Source organism: Pseudophryne corroboree, chromosome 1, assembly GCF_028390025.1.
Source record: "Pseudophryne corroboree isolate aPseCor3 chromosome 1, aPseCor3.hap2, whole genome shotgun sequence".
In the NCBI taxonomy this organism is placed as follows: Eukaryota; Metazoa; Chordata; class Amphibia; order Anura; family Myobatrachidae; genus Pseudophryne; species Pseudophryne corroboree.
The window spans coordinates 286,139,209-286,157,250 of NC_086444.1; the positions used below are offsets into that span (position 1 = coordinate 286,139,209).

The following is an 18,042-nucleotide window of genomic DNA, read 5'->3' on the forward strand; positions in this document are numbered from 1 at the left end:
GCTTCCAAAACTGCCTCCCTGTCGGAGGGAGACTTTGGTATAGCAGACTTCAGGAACCGACGAGGAGGAAACGCCTCGAATTCCAGTTTGTACCCCTGCGATACTACCTGTAGAATCCAGGGATCCACTTGCGAGTGAGCCCACTGCGCGTTGAAATTCTTGAGACGGGCCCCCACCATATCTGAGTCTGCTTGTAAAGCCCCAGCGTCATGCTGAAGACTTGGCAGAAGCAGGGGAGGGCTTCTGCTCCTGGGAAGCGGCTGCATGGTGCAGTCTTTTTCCTCTTCCTCTGCCCCGGGGCAGAAAGGAGTGGCCTTTTGCTCGCTTGTACTTATGGGAACGAAAGGACTGAGTTTGAAAAGACGGTGTCTTTTTCTGCTGATGTGAAGTGACCTGGGGTAAAAAGGTGGATTTTCCAGCCGTTGCCGTGGCCACCAGGTCCGATAGACCAGCCCCAAATAACTCCTCCCCTTTATACGGCAATACTTCCATGTGCCGTTTGGAATCCGCATCCCCTGACCACTGTCGCGTCCATAACGCTCTTCTGGCAGAGATGGACATAGCACTTACTCTTGATGCCAGGGTGCAAATATCCCTCTGTGCATCACGCATATATAGTAATGCATCCTTTAAATGTTCTATAGTTAACAAAATATTGTCCCTATCCAGGGTATCAATATTCTCAGTCAGGGAATCCGACCATGCGACTCCAGCACTGCACATCCAGGCTGAGGCGATTGCTGGTCGCAGTATAACACCAGTATGTGTGTATATACTTTTTAGGATATTTTCCAGCCTTCTATCAGCTGGTTCTTTGAGGGTGGCCGTATCAGGAGACGGTAACGCTACTTGTTTAGATAAACGTGTGAGCGCCTTATCTACCCTAGGGGGTGTTTCCCAACGCGCCCTAACCTCTGGCGGGAAGGGATATAATGCTAATAATTTTTTAGAAATTAGCTGTTTTTTATCGGGGGAAACCCACGCTTTATCACACACCTCATTTATTTCCTCTGACTCAGGAAAAACTATTGGTAGTTTTTTCACACCCCACATAATACCCTTCTTTGTGGTACTTGTAGTGTCAGAAAGGTTCAATGCCTCTTTCATTGCCGTGATCATGTAACGTGTGGCCCTACTGGACATTACGTTTGTCTCGTCACCGTCGACACTAGACTCAGTATCTGTGTCAGGGTCTGTGTCGACCCACTGAGGTAACGGGCGTTTTAGCGCCCCTGACGGTGTCTGAGACGCCTGGACAGGCACTAATTGATTTGCCGGCTGTCTCATGTCGTCAACAGTTTTTTGCAAATTGCTGACATTATCACTTAATTGTTTAAATACAATCATCCAGTCAGGTGTCGACTCCCTAGGGAGTGACATCACCAACACAGGCAACTGCTCCGCCTCCACATCATTTTCCTCCTCATACATGTCGACACACGCGTACCGACACACAGCACACACACCGGGAATGCTCTGATAGAGGACAGGACCCCACTTAGCCCTTTGGAGAGACAGAGGGAGAGTCTGCCAGCACACACCCAGCGCTATATATATATACAGGGATAACCTTATATAAGTGTTATTCCCTTATAGCTGCTGTTATTATCGTTATTTGCTGCCAAAAATGCCCCCCCTTCTCTTTTTTACCCTGATTCTGAAGCAGGACTGCAGGGGAGAGTCAGGGAGCCGTCCTTCCAGCGGAGCTGTGAGGGAAAATGGCGCTTGTGTGCTGAGGAGATAGGCTCCGCCCCTTCACGACGTCCTTATCTCCCGCTTTTTTGTGTAAAAATGGCAGGGGTTAAAATACATCCATATAGCCCAGGAGCTATATGTGATGTATTCTTTTTGCCACCTAAGTTATATACTGTTATATTGCGTCTCAGGGCGCTCCCCCCCAGCGCCCTGCACCCTCAGTGACCGGAGTGTGAAGTGTGCTGAGAGCAATGGCGCACAGCTGCGGTGCTGTGCGCTACCTTAGTCTGAAGACAGGATGTCTTCTGCCGCCGATTTCACCGGACCTCTTCGTCTCTTCTGGCTCTGTAAGGGGGACGGCGGCGCGGCTCCGGTGACCCATCCAGGCTGAACCTGTGATCGTCCCTCTGGAGCTAATGTCCAGTAGCCTAAGAAACCCGATCCACTCTGCACTCAGGTGAGTCCGTTTCTTCTCCCCTTAGTCCCACGATGCAGTGAGCCTGTTGCCAGCAGGACTCACTGAAAATAAAAAAAACCTAACTAAACTTTTATTCTAAGCAGCTCAGGAGAGCCACCTAGATTGCACCCTTCTCGGCCGGGCACAAAAATCTAACTGAGGCTTGGAGGAGGGTCATAGGGGGAGGAGCCAGTGCACACCACCTGATCCTTAAGCTTTTATTTTGTGCCCTGTCTCCTGCGGAGCCGCTATTCCCCATGGTCCTTACGGAGTCCCAGCATCCACTAGGACGTCAGAGAAAAGAACGTTTCCAATAGATTAAGAGTATTTTTTGTCACACTAACTGGACGGGTCCAGTATGTAATACCAGCGGTCAGGAGAATCTCGACATCTGGAATCCCGCTCACTGTGCCTGCCACGCTTTGGGCCTGTTGGCGAGCTTCACTAGCCACACTATTATATTCCCCCTCAGGTGGTAGCGTGGACCACCACCTGAGTAGGAACTCGGGGCTGTGGTCGGAATTCCGACCGGTAGCATTTCACTGGCTGACGGGATTCCGGCATCCGTTTCCTGACCGCCAGGATCCCGACAGCCGGTAAATTAATTGCATCTCAACACTTGGCTACAGTATATGTGTCTGTATCCAGTTCATTATGTACCTGTTTTTCATCAAGGAAAGCTGTCTTTTCATGAGGTGGGGTGGTGGCATGATGTACAGTAGGAGTTAGGGATTCCCATCGACCATCAGTGTTTCAAAATCATCGATGGTATATGGCCAATGTCAAATACTTTTACAGTCGATGGGGGAGAACCAGATGGTTTCCCGCCATTGATGGTTAAGTGCTACCAATTTCTTTTTTTTTATCAAAGTGTCAGAGCACGAAACCACGAACCCTGGCTCTGTTTGGCAGGCAGTTCATTTTACAGTAATGCAGGGGTGACCATTGGTTTTACACCATCAATGTTATCCATCAATGGTACCATCGATTAATTACCCACTGATGACCATCCCTAGTAGGAGTTTTTGTTCTCTGTTAAAATAATGTTATTCCAGGAACTATGTACAGTTATAAGCACGGCTGAGGTCACCAGATGTCTGCAGCTAGTATTACAATCTAAATATTTGTATCCAAAATTAGAAATGTCATTTATATAAAGTCAGCCTTAGCAGAGCAGGTACTATAAACAGGGACCTCAGGAGAGTATATATATAGTCGCACATAGTTGCATATCTACGCTTAGCTTATCTTCTGTTAAATTTGATCCATATGAGGTTAGTTACAGTATATGTGGATGCAAAGCATCCCTTCAATTGTGTTGGATCCGTTACATGTGAGTGACAGACTGCTCCCCTATTGTGTTAGGTCACGAATGTTTAGCAAGTTTACCCTTCATATACAGGTTGAGTATCCCTTATTCAAAATGCTTGGGACCAGAAGTATTTTGGATATCGGATTTTTCCCTATTTTGGAATAATTGCATACCATAATGAGATATCATGGCGATGGGACTCAATTCTAAGGACAGAATGCATTTATGTTTCATATACACCTTATACACACAGCCTGAAGGTGATGTTAGCCAATAGTTTTAATAACTTTGTGCATTAAACAAAGTGTGTGTACATTCACACAATTCATTTATGTTTCATATACACCTTATACACACAGCCTGAAGGTCATTTAATACAATATTTTTTAATAACTTTGTGTATTAAACAAAGTTTGTGTACATTGAGCCATCAGAAAACAAAAGTTTCACTATCTCACTCAAAAAATTCCTTATTTCGGAATATTCCGTATTTCGGAATATTTGGATATGGGATACTCAACCTGTACTCACAGTGCAGGGTGGACAAAGTATATGTATCAGCTCTTATTCAGTTAGGAAATTGTGTGGCTTGGCTTTACCTCTACTAAGGTCACACTGGGTCAGTTCCATGTGGGGACTAGTCTTCTCCTCTGTTGTGTTCTCTTCTACTGTGTTATCTTGTTGGATCAGCTGCATAGGAAGTTCTGGTTCCACCTTTATTGTGCTAGCTAATGTTTTATCAGTCACTTGTGAAGGTGGATGTGGCATTTGCTTGTGGATGCTATGAAGCTGGCCATATATAAATATTTTCTTATTGGCCCCACTCATCCTTCTACACCGGTTTACTGTGCATTCTGGATCACACAGAAGGAAGAGCAGCTAGTCTAGGAGTTAAATAGATATGTGCAACTCTGACTACCAGCAAATATAAGCATTTCATCCATAATTACAATGTGAGCATGCAGCTTTCAATCAGGCTGTAAATGAAGAGTTCACGCATTATATACTGGAGGACATTCCCTGTACCGCCACCAACTTTAAGACAAAAATAGAATAGAGAAGTTGGAGATCACTGGTGGGCCCAATGCCTGACATTAATTACAGGTAAATACTGACTGGCCAAGAAATGGCCTTGAGTACAGAACAGGTCCTTGAAAAAGTAATTTTGAAGGAGCCAAGGTAAGATGTAATGAAAGCAGTAGTTCACAGGAGATAAAACATTTATGGTGAAGTATTTATCTTAACTGAAGTACTTATTTGTTAGCTGCATCAATGTTTTCAGCATGATACATACATCTTCACACTTGCCAATCTCTGCCTGGTTATGTCAATCTGTTTAGTAAATGCAAGAATTTTTTTAGACAGTCGCATGTTCTCTTATTTGAATGTCCCTGTTCTTATGAGATCAGCCAGCTATCAGTCTCTATAACTTATTATTTTTTTATTATTTGTTCCAGTAATGAAGGAAATCCAGTACTTCAAATTGAAGTGGAACCAACATCTGAGGTAATATAGTCAACCTATATAATTTATTGACGTGCAGCAAGACTTCATGTTATATTCCTTGTCTATCAATTTTTGTGGCATAATATTATTTCATGAATAACATTCAGTACTCTCTTTGGACTGAGCTGTACATTACTATTTAGCTTTAGCAGACTTTGGACAATCCACAACAGCACAGCCACCAGGGGCGCCATAGATTGGATATTTATTTAAAGAAAAAATATGCTGCAGGTGCAGTGATGAGTTATTTCCCATTTATGGTTAGTGAATCTTTTTGACATTCGTTATTATGATGTGCATTATGGAATTCATGTTCAGGAAGTGTAGAATGCTCTTTCTGTACTGCACATGTGCAGTGAGATAAAGAGCATCTTGGTCTGTATGCAGATTGAGATGTATATGCGTGTTGCACATAGGGGGTCATTCCGAATTGATCGTAGCTGTGCTAAATTTAGCACAGCTACGATCATCTTCCCTGACATGCGGGGGGACGCCCAGCACAGGGCTAGTTCGTCCCGCATGTCAGTCCGCCCCCCCCCCCCCCACACACACACAAATACATAAGCATCGCACAGCGGCAATGCTTTTGTATTTCTGGAGTAACTCCCGGCCAGCGCAGCTCCTGCGGCTGGCCTGGAGTTGTTCGTCGCTGCTGCTGGCCGCAGCGGCTGCGTGAGATGTCATGCAGCCGCCACGGCCCGCCCTCCCAACGGTCCGGCCATGCCTGCATTGGCCGGACCGCCTCCCCTAAACGGCAGCTTAACACCGCGTCCAGCCCCCTCCTGCCCAGCGACCGACTCTGCCTCAGTGGCGATCGCTAGGCAACGACGACTGCCATGCGCCGGCGCACTGCGGCACCGGCGCATGCACAGTTCTGACCCGATCGCTGCGCTGCGACAAACTGCAGCGAGCGATCGGGTCGGAATGACCCCCATAGAGAGGTGGAATGAGTGAGGTGATAGATAGACTTAGCATAGCCTCAGAACAGTAAGAGCATGTTAACACTAATTACATTGTACAGCAGAGGTGGAAGCAGCAGCATATATGCCTGTTATCTCCTGGTGCAAGATCCGTGCTTCAAGCTTGCCCAAATCACCTTTAAATGGCCTGTCATCTGGGGCTCACTGGTACTAGTAGTGCACAATGGAAAAATTAATAAAATAAAAAAAACTTAGACACGGAATAAAAAATAAAAAATGAGAAACCTTCCAACATAAAAACCTAGTTCACCAAATGATTCCACACCTAAGGTGCTCCTCAGGGGCTCATATGGCGAGGGTCCTGTTCGGTCCATATAGACAGCCACAGGTTTAAAAATAAATCATGATATGATGAGCCTTTTATCCTCCAAAACCAAAAGAAAACAGCGACTTTTACAATCAGTGTGAATTTTGACAAGAATTTTCAATTTAGTTTAGTCGCTTATTTAAAATTTAAGTTGGATTAAAGCCACATTTTAGTCTTTTTCTTTTCTTCGTTTTAATCAGTTTTCATTTTAGTATAATTTTAGTCAATGTTTCAGTCAAAACTTCTGCAGATTAATGATACTCTAATGGATTTTTCTGAAGAGCATTTCCCTTAAATTCCCTTGAGAAGTTTGCATACCTACAGTATAACTACACTGTTAAGTCAAATTATTATGACCACCTCCTACATTTGACGTCGGCAGCGTGTAGCCCATGATGTATGTCATGACTGGCTTCATGGGTATATGTGGTGTGTGATAGGCCGCCTACACACATATCACTCGTTGCTATCATGGGTAAAAGGAGCGATTTAATCCAAGTTGCAAAAAGGTATAATAATTATCTGCTTTTGGGCCAAGTGTGGCAGTATTTCTGAGACTGCGCAGTTTGTGAACTGTTCGCATGCTGCTGTGATGAAGGTGTATCGTTGACTGGACAAATGGCAGCATTGCGAATAACTGAGGTGAAAACTTTAGAGCACCATGTGCCATTGATATGAGAGGTAAACGTCAGCTACTATGGTTACTTGACCATGTATGTCAGGGGTAGGGAACCTTTTTTCTACCAAGGGCCATTTTGATATTTATAAAATCCTTCGTGGGCCATACAAAAATTATCAACTTAAAAATTAACCTGCCCCAGTAGTTATGCCCCCAGTAGTTATGCCCTAGTAGATATGCCCCAGTAGATATGCCCCCAGTAGATATGCCCCAGTACATGTGTCCCCAGTCAGTAGTTATGCCCCCAGTAGTTATGCCTCAATAGATATGCCCCCAGTAGATATGCCCCCAGTAGTTATGCCCCCAGTAGATATGTCCCCTGTAGTTATGCCCACAGTAAATGTGCCCACAGTAGATGTGCCCCCTGTAGTTGTGCCCCTAGTAGATGTGCCCCCAGTAGCTATGCCCTCAGAAGATGTGCCCCCAGTAGATATGCCCCCTGTAGTTGTACCCCCAGTAGATGTGCCACCAGTAGATGTGCCCCCAGAAGATGTACCCCCAGAAGATGTGCCCCCAGTAGTTGTACACCCTGGTAGCGCAGCCTGCACACACACATAAAAAACAAACAAAAAAAAACCACAATGCTCACCAGCCCCGCTTCTGCTTCCGGACCATGCTGCCCTCCATCTGGCGGCCCGCTCCTTGGAACTATGGGAGAGACATCATGATATCTCTCCCATACCTCACAGTCGCACACTGCCTGAACCAGAAGCAGGAGCTCAGGAGTGAGCTCCTGCCTCCGGCTGCCACTGAGGGGAAGGAGCCAGGCGCCCGCTGGTAGCACAATCTCAGTAGGCACCCGGCATCTCCCTCCTGGGTTAGGTGAGCCGCGGGCCGGGTGAAGAGGCTGTGCTGGCCTTATACGGCCCGTGGACTGGACGTTCCCCACCCCTGGTGTATGTGTTTAGTAATCTAGGCTAAGTAGACTGAGAATATGTTTACATACTGAGTCCGACTTACCATAGGACTCCTATACAGTATATCATGTACAAATTGGTGCTTTAAGTTTCTTAGAACAAATAAGTACAATACACAATACTTTTTCCTTCATAGCAGGTAATATTGAAATTTTTGAAAATATCTAGAACACAAATATTCTTTTAAAATGTAAAACTTCCAGTGCAAATTTTGACGAGGATTTTAAATTTAGTTTTAGTCTTAGACACTTTTTTTGCTTTGTTTTAGTTAAGGTTAAGTCAGTGGATCTCTGTTTTTATTTTAGTCTAAATTTGAGTATAATTTTAGTCCTGAAATAAACTGTAGTCGACAAATACACTGTTAATTTTATTTTAATAGTTTATTCCTACTGTCTGAGGTCAATGGGGAATCCTCACTAGAAGAGATTGAAGTACTGTAATTGTTAACAGGGTCGGACTGGCCCACAGGGGAACAAGGGGAACCACTGGTGGGCCCCATTGTCTGTGGGCCACCCTCCTCCTCTAGGGATTAGGTTCCAAACTCTATCCTAGTGCATTTGAATTATGCATTATGCATATATTACATTATACTTCACAAGAATTTGGTTTATTATACATTTACAAAGGGGCACAGAACATGTACTCTGTAATGGTTATCCAAACCTCTGTGGTGGCTGGCCACGCTCCCACTGGAGCTTGGCCACACCCTTAAGCATGGGCCCATACAACAGAATCCCCCCGGTGGGCCCCTCAGGCCCCAATCCGACTCTGATTGTTAGTATATTATACCTATAAAGCATAACATGAAAAATTATCACATATTGAGGCAATAGCAAATTATTTTTTGTTCCCTTTTATAAAACCCTTACCAAGATGGTGACTCTTATAGGAGCCTATCTCGCCAATGAGGTTGGCAGTAAAGTGATTGTTATTGATTTATTGCACATTATTGTCTATACACCTTACTGCCTGTTCTTGCACAGTCATGGCAATAGCACAACCCTGTGGAGAATTGTAGGTGCTCTCTGAGCAATGTACTAAAAGAGTCCCCAATGTAAAGTGTTTGAAAAAAATAATAATACATGGACCTATGCAATTATACTGGTCGCATTGGGGTGGCAAAGTTGATACCTTAGGGGTCACAAATGTATTAATTACCCTAGATTCCAGAACCCAACGGTTTTTGATGATTGTCTTAAGTTGGACACACACCTAAAGTACACAATCATCGCCCATTCTCCCATTATCGAGTGAATGGCTGACGATTGTGTAGGTGTGTATGCAGTACCAATGCAGGAGTGTTAGTCACTAAATGGCTAATAAGCGCCTACAATGGTCTAGATCAGGGGTTCTCAAACTCGGTCCTCAGGACCCCACACAGTGCATGTTTTGCAGGTAACCCAGCAAGTGCACAGGTGTATTAATTACTCACAGACACATTTTAAAAGGTCCACAGGTGGAGCTAATTATTTCACTTGTGATTCTGTGAGGAGACCTGCAAAACATGCACCGTGTGGGGTCCTGAGGACCGAGTTTGAGAACCTGTGGTCTAGATCAAGAGGTTGCATCTTATGTGCGGCACAGCCAACCTCCCAATTCCCATAGAGAAGCCATAGAGAGAGGGACTGGCCCTTCGCCGCCTACCCTGGAGATGGTTTTCAGTATTGTCTTGTAGCCATAGCTAATCTATACGTGCACAATGGGGCCAGGGTGCTTTCTTGGCTAAAGCTCTTGATTTGTTCTGACTCATTCAAGTGGTATTTTCATGAGTTACATTTTCAACAAAGTGTTAAACTACTCAATTGGTAGAACTGGCCCCTTAAGGCTCTCTGCAGAAAGCATTTAAGTCTTTTGAAATCCTATCATTTGTATGACTCTTGGAGAGTCTTGTAACCAACCTCTCACATTTATTATTCACTATTCTAAGATGACTAGGTTCTACTCTTAAATCAACATGTTTTTAGTTGACCACACTACAAACTAATGTCCATCAAGTCCGCCCTTGTGGCCTGGTCATGTCACTCTACTGTTCTTTTAGAAATTAGGTTATCCTTGCTTCTTGCTTTTAGACATCACATGGATATTGACAACTTTCTTTTTGTTAAAATAGATGTAAGAGAAAGAATTAGCCTGATGAAATACACATCTATGATTTATTCTAATAAAACTCAATCACTCTCCCTGATATGGTCCCTCCCCAAACATACTGTAGGCCATCACCAACACAATTCCCGCCCTCAAATTTTCACTATCCATATGGGACTAATTCACCACATTTTATTGTCTCGTACAGAACTCTAAACACATGGGGATGGGAACTGGGTGGTGAGAATGTGATTGCATGTAACCAGAGACAGCTGAAGCCCCTTCTACATCGTTAATAGTATTCTAATGAGTGCTAACACAGAAATGAAGAATCTGAGACTGCTATCATTTGAGTTGCTGTGACATCATTTTCTGCCGCTATTTCTAAATCCCCCAATCAACACTGTGCATTTCTGCAGAGCAAGTATTCAAACCCATTAACCTTCTCAGTCAACTTCTGCCTATTCAGGTATAGAGAACTTTCCCTATAATATGACTGAAAAGTTAGTTAAGTATTACCACTTTAATTACTTAATCACTTTAAGGGAGTAAGTATCACATATAAATTATACCTTAAGTACAGTAACTAAACGCAATTTGCAATGCAGTAATGTAAATGATTGCTTGCATGTATCATTGCTGGTGGCACCAGGTCATAGATTTGCAAAAGCATCCTGCCCAGGAAAATGGCTGGAAGCACAGTGACACTATCACTTTGCTTCTGGATTTGGACCCGTACTGCACATGCTTGGCAGTCGTCCTGCACATGCATCAGTGTGAGTGTGTGTAAATAAATAATCCAGTACTCACGGAATACTAATAGTGCATGTCTTCCAGGTCTCAAGCAAAATAACACCAGCTCACAAGTGAAATAATTAGTACCTCCTGTGGATCTTTTAAAATGCATCAGTCAGAATACACCTGTGCTCCAGCAAGGAGATTGAAAAGAATGCATTGTTAGGGTTCACTGAGGACTTGATTTGGAAACACTGACATTCACCATTTATTTTACAGTGTTAGTTCCCCTCATGGTTTAATACTTTAACATTTTCTCACCAGAATGAAGAAAGTAATGAGAAAGCAGAGGAGTCTGAGGATGACTTTGAGGAGATGAACCATTTGCTGCTGTCAGCCAGGAACTTCCCCCGCAAAGCCAGTCAAACCAGCATCTTCTTGCAAGAGTGGGACATCCCATTTGAACAGCTGGAAATTGGGGAGATGATTGGCAAAGGACGATTTGGTTTAGTGTACCATGGACGTTGGCATGGAGAAGTGGCAATTAGACTCATTGACATTGAGCGGGATAATGAGGACCAATTAAAAGCATTTAAAAGGGAGGTGATGGCTTACCGACAGACGCGGCATGAGAATGTGGTACTCTTCATGGGGGCCTGCATGAGCCCTCCACACCTAGCAATTATCACCAGGTAATATCACTTTATTGTTATTTGTATATTTATTGTAGGTTCATTTTATATGGGACCTAAATCTCATGGGGTAAAAATCAATTTCCTTCCTTCTGCCCATACAGAATTCACAGGTGACCACAGATCAGCTCACTAACAGTAGCCACAAATGCTATGATATTGCTGGTGATGTTTTACAATTTGCATAGCTAAGAACAAGAGACATGACCAATAATAAATCAATCAAAATCTTACAGATCATTATTGGGCATTTTGAAAGTTCCCTTGGTAGATTACTGTATTCTATGTGTTACATTGTAACCACACTAAAAGGCCCCAGTGTACGCTAGAATTGGTGTGACTGCTCTAGCCAAGAGTCAAATGGACAAAACACAACTACCCAAGCATTCCAAGTGATTGTCACTGGCAACCTCACTAAACCCTGGAGGGGTGTGCATGCCAGCTCCTCATCCACAGACAATGCACTCACAAGGTAAAGGAGGTCTTTCTATGAGGCAAATTACCCTTAAGATCTCATAGTTTTATTAGATCTGTATTTTTTCCATCAATTCTAATAAACTCATTATACTATTATGAACACCAGGTGATCCTCACATATTTAGTTATTGTGTTCCCATCTTCATTAAGCTTCTAGTTAGACAGTATTACAGTATAAATATTCATATGTTTTGTACATTTTTATGCATTTCATATCATGGGCGTAACAAGAACTTTATGGGCTCAAAAGAAACACTCTCTGCTCCAGAGGGAGTGTGCCTCCCCCACTTGTATAACGTCCTGCTTCCCCACCACCACAGTTTGTGTTATGCTTAGCTCCCACCCAGAGCTCCTTAAGCATTCATTATACAAAACTAAATTCACCCCCTCCCCGCTCACCTCACCACTGCCTGCTTTATAGGGAGGGGTGTCTAAGGCAAAGAGCAATAAGGGACATAACTTTTGAGAGATGCTGAGTGCCTGGTGATTGATATAACATAGAGAGACTTCTGGTCACCAAATACAATAATGAGAACATATACTGTATATTACTTCAGTAGGCTATTATTGCTACAGATAGTTGTCTGTTTTGACAAAGAAAGGAAATCTTAAATAATTATATGTTTATGGATTTTTTCTTAAAACAGTACTTTTTCAGTGTTGTTTATATGGTAACCTGGATATTAATGAAAGGGCTTGGAATTGTGAGCAGACTGACTGGCAGCACGGTGACTGAAGAAACAAGGTTATTTAAGGGGTGACAAAATGAATTAACATGTATATGTACTGTAGCATGCATTATTTCATGTATGTGAGTCACAGACCTGGGGAGTAGCTTGAGACAATAGTTTCCTTATGGGTGGGTGAAGTGACAATCAGCTTTCTTAGCCAATCAGACTCCACAGTACATGGAGGCTGGAGAGGCAGACCACATGCGCACACTGGTCCCCTATGCTACCACTATTCATATTGTAGCATATTTCTTGGGATGCAGTCAGGATCCCAGCAGGCAGATTACCGATGCCGGAATCCTGACACTATTCGAAATGCCGACACCGGTATTCCAAATAGGCAGACATACCGGTGTTGGAATCCTGACAGCTGGGATGCCGAATGTCCTGACACCGCGCTAGTGAAGAGGTAAGCCACAGGGGGAAGTGCGGGGAAGGGGGGGTGGGGATGTGGGGGGAGGGGGGTGTTGGAGGGAGGTTAGGTTTAAGCTGTGGGAGGAGGGTTAGGGATAGGCTGCGCCCCGGGAGGGTTAGAGGGAAGGGAGGGGGAGTTTAGTGTTAGGCACCCCCCCTTCGTGGGTTAGGCTGCGGGCTGGGAGGGATAGGTTTAGGCAGCGGGGATGGGAGGTTAGGTTTAGTCACTTAGGGGGGATGGTAAGGTTAGGCACTAACGGGGAGGTTAAGCGGGTAAGGAGGGTAAGGGATAGGAGATAGGGGAGAGGGTATAGCACCCCCTTACTCACCCGTTTTGGCTTTTTCGCAATTGGGATCCCAACGGCGGTATTTCAATTGTCGGGATCCCGGCTTCCGGCTTTCCGTACTGAACCTCATAGTCTACATGTATATATAACAGGCCTGTTGGAGAGACATCTCAATTGGTCTCAATGGGAAGAATGATTTTGCTGTGTGGGAGCAGAAGTTCTAGTCTGTATATGTAAGATACTGGCTTTGCCCTACATGCTCTTCTCTCTTGATAAAACATGCTCTCCGTTATAGGCTATTCTTGGGTGTTTCTGTGAGGTTTCACTGCAAGTTTTATATGTTCACAAGGGTTAGTTGATCATTTAGTAACTGCATGTACTGTTAATATATTTGAAAAATAATTTGTTGTGTCATAAATATCAATTATCAATTTGTAGCCTTCTCCAGAGGCATTTATAGCTGTCAGGTTTCTCCTATTTGTTGATGAATTGGCAGAATGTCCCTATTCCTCTGTGAATGCTGAACGTGTGCAGAGGAAATGTCTCTGAAGCTATCCCTTTGGGTGATGCCTGAGAAAGTGAAACCTGATCAAAAACGCACATGAAGGGCCTCTTTCGTTTTGCTGAACAGAGCAGTGACATTCCCACAGCACTTGTTTTTGGATGCAGAATCTGACAGCTGCCCAAAGAAATGTCAGGTATTTTATGTCATGGAAGGAGCACACACACATATGACCACTGTGAGAATTATTGATCACAAATCTTATATTTCACCTTACTATGCTTTTTTCTTTATCCAATGGGGTTTAGTAATAAAGACGATGAAAAGGGATGTACAAGTTTTGGCCAAACTCATACTTTTTACCATTCAGAAATACATGCATACCATTAATGATCACATATGTTGAGAAAATAGATGTATAATTTATCTCTTGGTTATATCTCCATTTATATCAAGGAGATGGACATCAGCAATGTTCTGAAATGTACTTTTCCCACAAAACAGAGAATTAACCAAGTATTAATTTCTTAACAAATAAAACTGGGGGACAGGGGCATACAGGGAAACTTGGACACCCATAGCAAAATTTAGCAAGGCCACCAAGGTTTCTGGCGAGGAACACCTACTCTTCTATTTCACTCAACTTCATTTCTTACTTTGGCAAGTTACTCCAAAAGCCTCCTCTTGTTCTCTGCTGCATTGCTGCACACAAGTCTGCACTTCCTGCTCAGAGAGGAAGGCAACATCAGAATCCCCGAACACCTTGAGCATAATTTAAGGTTTGAGCCTTAGCACGCTAACTCCTGCGCCTGGCCTTCTGGGGCTTCACATGTCTTGAGGTGGTGGCTGTTGTGTGTTTGATGTGTGTACCCAGCAACTTTGCGGGCGGCAGGACCCGGTGGGGAGGCCGGCATCAGCATGTGCATACACATTTCCTGATGTGATGAATGCAGCATGGCACTAGCCCTCACTAACAATGTCTTTCTGCTGACCATGGACTTTGCACTATTCTGTCATTTCTAACGGTCTATCTGTCACTTACCTGTCCATGCATCTGAAAAGATTCACTACTACTCAGTCTCTAGCCATTTATGAATATGTGTGTTTGAGTGCATAGCTGTACATGCACATGACATCATACAGTTTATTTAAGTAACTCTGCCTAAGAAACAATTTCCACACTTGCCTGTGTACTGTACTTACAGTATATGGTTGCTTGTATAGGTCTGATTGCTTGAGACTCTTATCCTCTTCTTTAATATTTTATATTTTTATTCATCTGTGCTGCCTGAGCTTGCATTAAATTGATTGGATTTTGAATCTGAGCTGCCTACCATGAACTCAGTCTGTATCCACATTTATTCTGTCTATCAGCCGTGACCTGTGTTCTTTGCAGCAAAGTTTATCATTCAGTTGCAGGGGTCTCTGGTGAGGACCAGTAATCATATTATACTTTGTTTAGTCAGCATCAGTTGCTAGATGTGTAGTTGCTCTATCTCAGATATGTTCCATGACAGCTTGTCCAGGCCAAGCACCAGGCTGACATTCTGTTACCAGTCTCTATGTTGATGCCGTCTTCCAGCTAGTAGAATATGTCAGTATAAATTGGAGCAGAGTATTCCCTTTTTGCTACAGTATGTCTGTCTTTCCACATTAATACACTTCATGTGCTCCTGTTGGTTCAGGCCCTAGTGTTGCTCCAGCTTCTGTATGTCTGATTCATATTGAAGGAGAGAAAATGTCCATTCTACATATTCCAACACCAACTTGCCATAATAGGGATATTTCGACAGTCAATAGGCTAAAGCAGCCTTCAATCATTATTAGCTGGACAAGGCCAGGCCACCTCTGATTTTGTGGGAAAACAATGAACTCATTCAGCTTAATAGTTCTTTTCACACATATGTCTTACACAGGGCACTACAACTGTGTTCAATATACTTTCCATTTCTGAACCCCATCCGCGTAATGGAATGGAAGCTTTGGTTGATACATTAGGGCAATAAAGGATGAGGTGCCATCTAGTGACCTTCCAACAACTATTGATGATATGCAATATATCTGGGTTTCGGGAGATTAAGTTAAAAAATGGAATAAGTCAAAAATTGTCTCTGGTCTGCTTTTCTCCTCCTTTTCCCACCAGAAGAGCTCACGTTTATAGATCATTCTGAGTTTCTAATGAAAAATGCAACCAACTTTGGGCTTTTGCCTCTATTGTGAAATAAAAGAGGTTTGCAATCAGCCACGTATCAGTGGTGGTTTTTCACTTTCAGACCACAGGATTTAGTTCCTGTGGTTTGAATCGGGAAAACTTTGTTCGCTGTTGATGTGTGGTAGTTTATAGTTCCTAAATTGCATGCAGTTTAGCACAAAACATGCGACTTACAGCAAGGCTCCTTGCAAAATTTAGATGGGAAATATTCTTTACCATTCATTGTCTATATTAGCCAAGCTCTACTCAGAAGTAACAACAACAACAACAAAAAATACTACTTATGGTTAGCCTGGTCCAAACAAACTTACTGGCCCCTTACCTAGAGATGCCTGGGTGATTCACCCACTGCCTCACCCTCTATCCCCTGCATCACCGTCTCCCCGTCACCCATTCCATAGCATCACCTGCTGCCTCTCACTGTCACCCACTGTCATCCTCTGCCTATCCGTCTCCCACTCCCTCCCTGTCACCCACTGCCTCACCCTCTACCTTTCCTCTGCGTCACTATCTCCCCATCACCCTCTCTCTCCTGTCACCCTCTCCCTGTCACTCAGTGGCTCTCCCTGTCATCCTCTACGTCAAGTAAGCCTCATCAACATTTAGCAGCTTCATGTTTTAGCCTACTGACAGATACTTGTAAGCAGACTTAGCTGCTAATATCTACTATAGAATGAGATTATTGCACCGTGTGTGACTGGGGTGATGGGTATGTTTGTAAACTTGTCTGTGCCTTGATTAACAATTCACAGGAATAAGCATTCATGACCGTTTTTATTACATTACCAAGTCTCTGCACTTTAATTATTAAAGGTACTTCAAATTAATTGAGAACTGAGGAAAACATTTTGAAAAAAAAATTAAAATTCTGCAGAGTGGAATACACATACACTGACTCGGGGGGGGGGGGGGGGGGGGGGGCTTTACAGTTGCATTGTATTGCTACATAGCAATAACTGTGGAGATTGACACACACACACACACACACACACACACACACCCTTCACTGTGAGCGAGATCACAAAGGCCCCTTGACACATGCGTAGTGTGATTACTGCACATGCTCAGTCTGCCGATAATTGATTACTTACGTGAACGCCGGCCACAGCGTGCAGTCATGAATTAGGTCCGTACTTGGATGGACTATGGATAGTTTGAGAAAGGGGGGCCCCAAATTGGTGTCTTGCTTAGGGCCCCATGAGATCTAAATCCACCTCTGTCTGTTGTACGATGCAATTGCAAATCAATTGTGATCGCATCGCAGAATCAGAAATGAAGGAAAACCTCCTGCTCAGACGCAGTGCCAGCATTTTTGTCGTTGCAGCAGTCGTGTGTGACATCATGAGGTCACCCCTAAATGGTTCGGACATGCCTGCGTTGTCCGGACCAAGCCCCCGCAATGCCGCATCGATGCCCCTCCGATGGCTGCTGCTGTCATAGTGTGATCGAATCCTTCCGGGATGCAATCGCACTGTGAGGGGTCATGCACGCACTTTGTGCCCGCTACACATGCGCAGATTACTACAAAACGATCGTTTGTGAGTTTTTATAATCTTCGTCGCATACTGAATGAGGGCCTCTGTACCTTAATTACATGATCCTACATTTGCTGCTGAATTACTGTGTATTTTTTGGGGGGGCTGTGTTGTGACCTCAGTGCCTGTTATTCCATTTCGCTCTCTGCTCCTGACTTTGCATTGCACTTTGTCGTTAAACTTGAGCTGCCTGCTGTGACTTTGGCCTGTATCTATCTTTCTTATATCAGCTGTCACCTAGTAAGACTAGCCAGGAGGCTGTGTCCTGTGAGATTATCTGCAGGAATTGACAAATCATTAATAAATAAAAGATTGAAAAGGATAGGGCCCAGCACGGATACACAGTCTACCCATTTAACTGCTTTAAATTAGTTTGAATATGTTTTGCAACTAATGAACAGTTCCTATCAAATAATTCCTTAACAATCAATGTGATGTCACTCATAGATGGTTCCAAGATTTTTTCAGCACCATTTATTGTTTTACTCTTGTATCATAAAATCACAGCACATTCTATCT

At 43.7% G+C, this 18,042-nt stretch overlaps 1 protein-coding gene across 2 annotated transcripts in view; it reads left to right on the forward strand.

Annotated features, from left to right (window-relative positions):
* KSR2 (kinase suppressor of ras 2) overlaps nt 1–18,042 on the forward strand; it is an 868,249-nt gene that overhangs the window by 682,716 nt on the left and 167,491 nt on the right. For both annotated transcript variants that reach the window (XM_063964329.1, XM_063964330.1), the window contains exons 13-14: nt 4,922–4,970; nt 10,998–11,365. In XM_063964329.1, the coding sequence (XP_063820399.1) occupies nt 4,922–4,970; nt 10,998–11,365 (417 nt within the window). The remainder of the gene's footprint in view (nt 1–4,921; nt 4,971–10,997; nt 11,366–18,042) is intronic.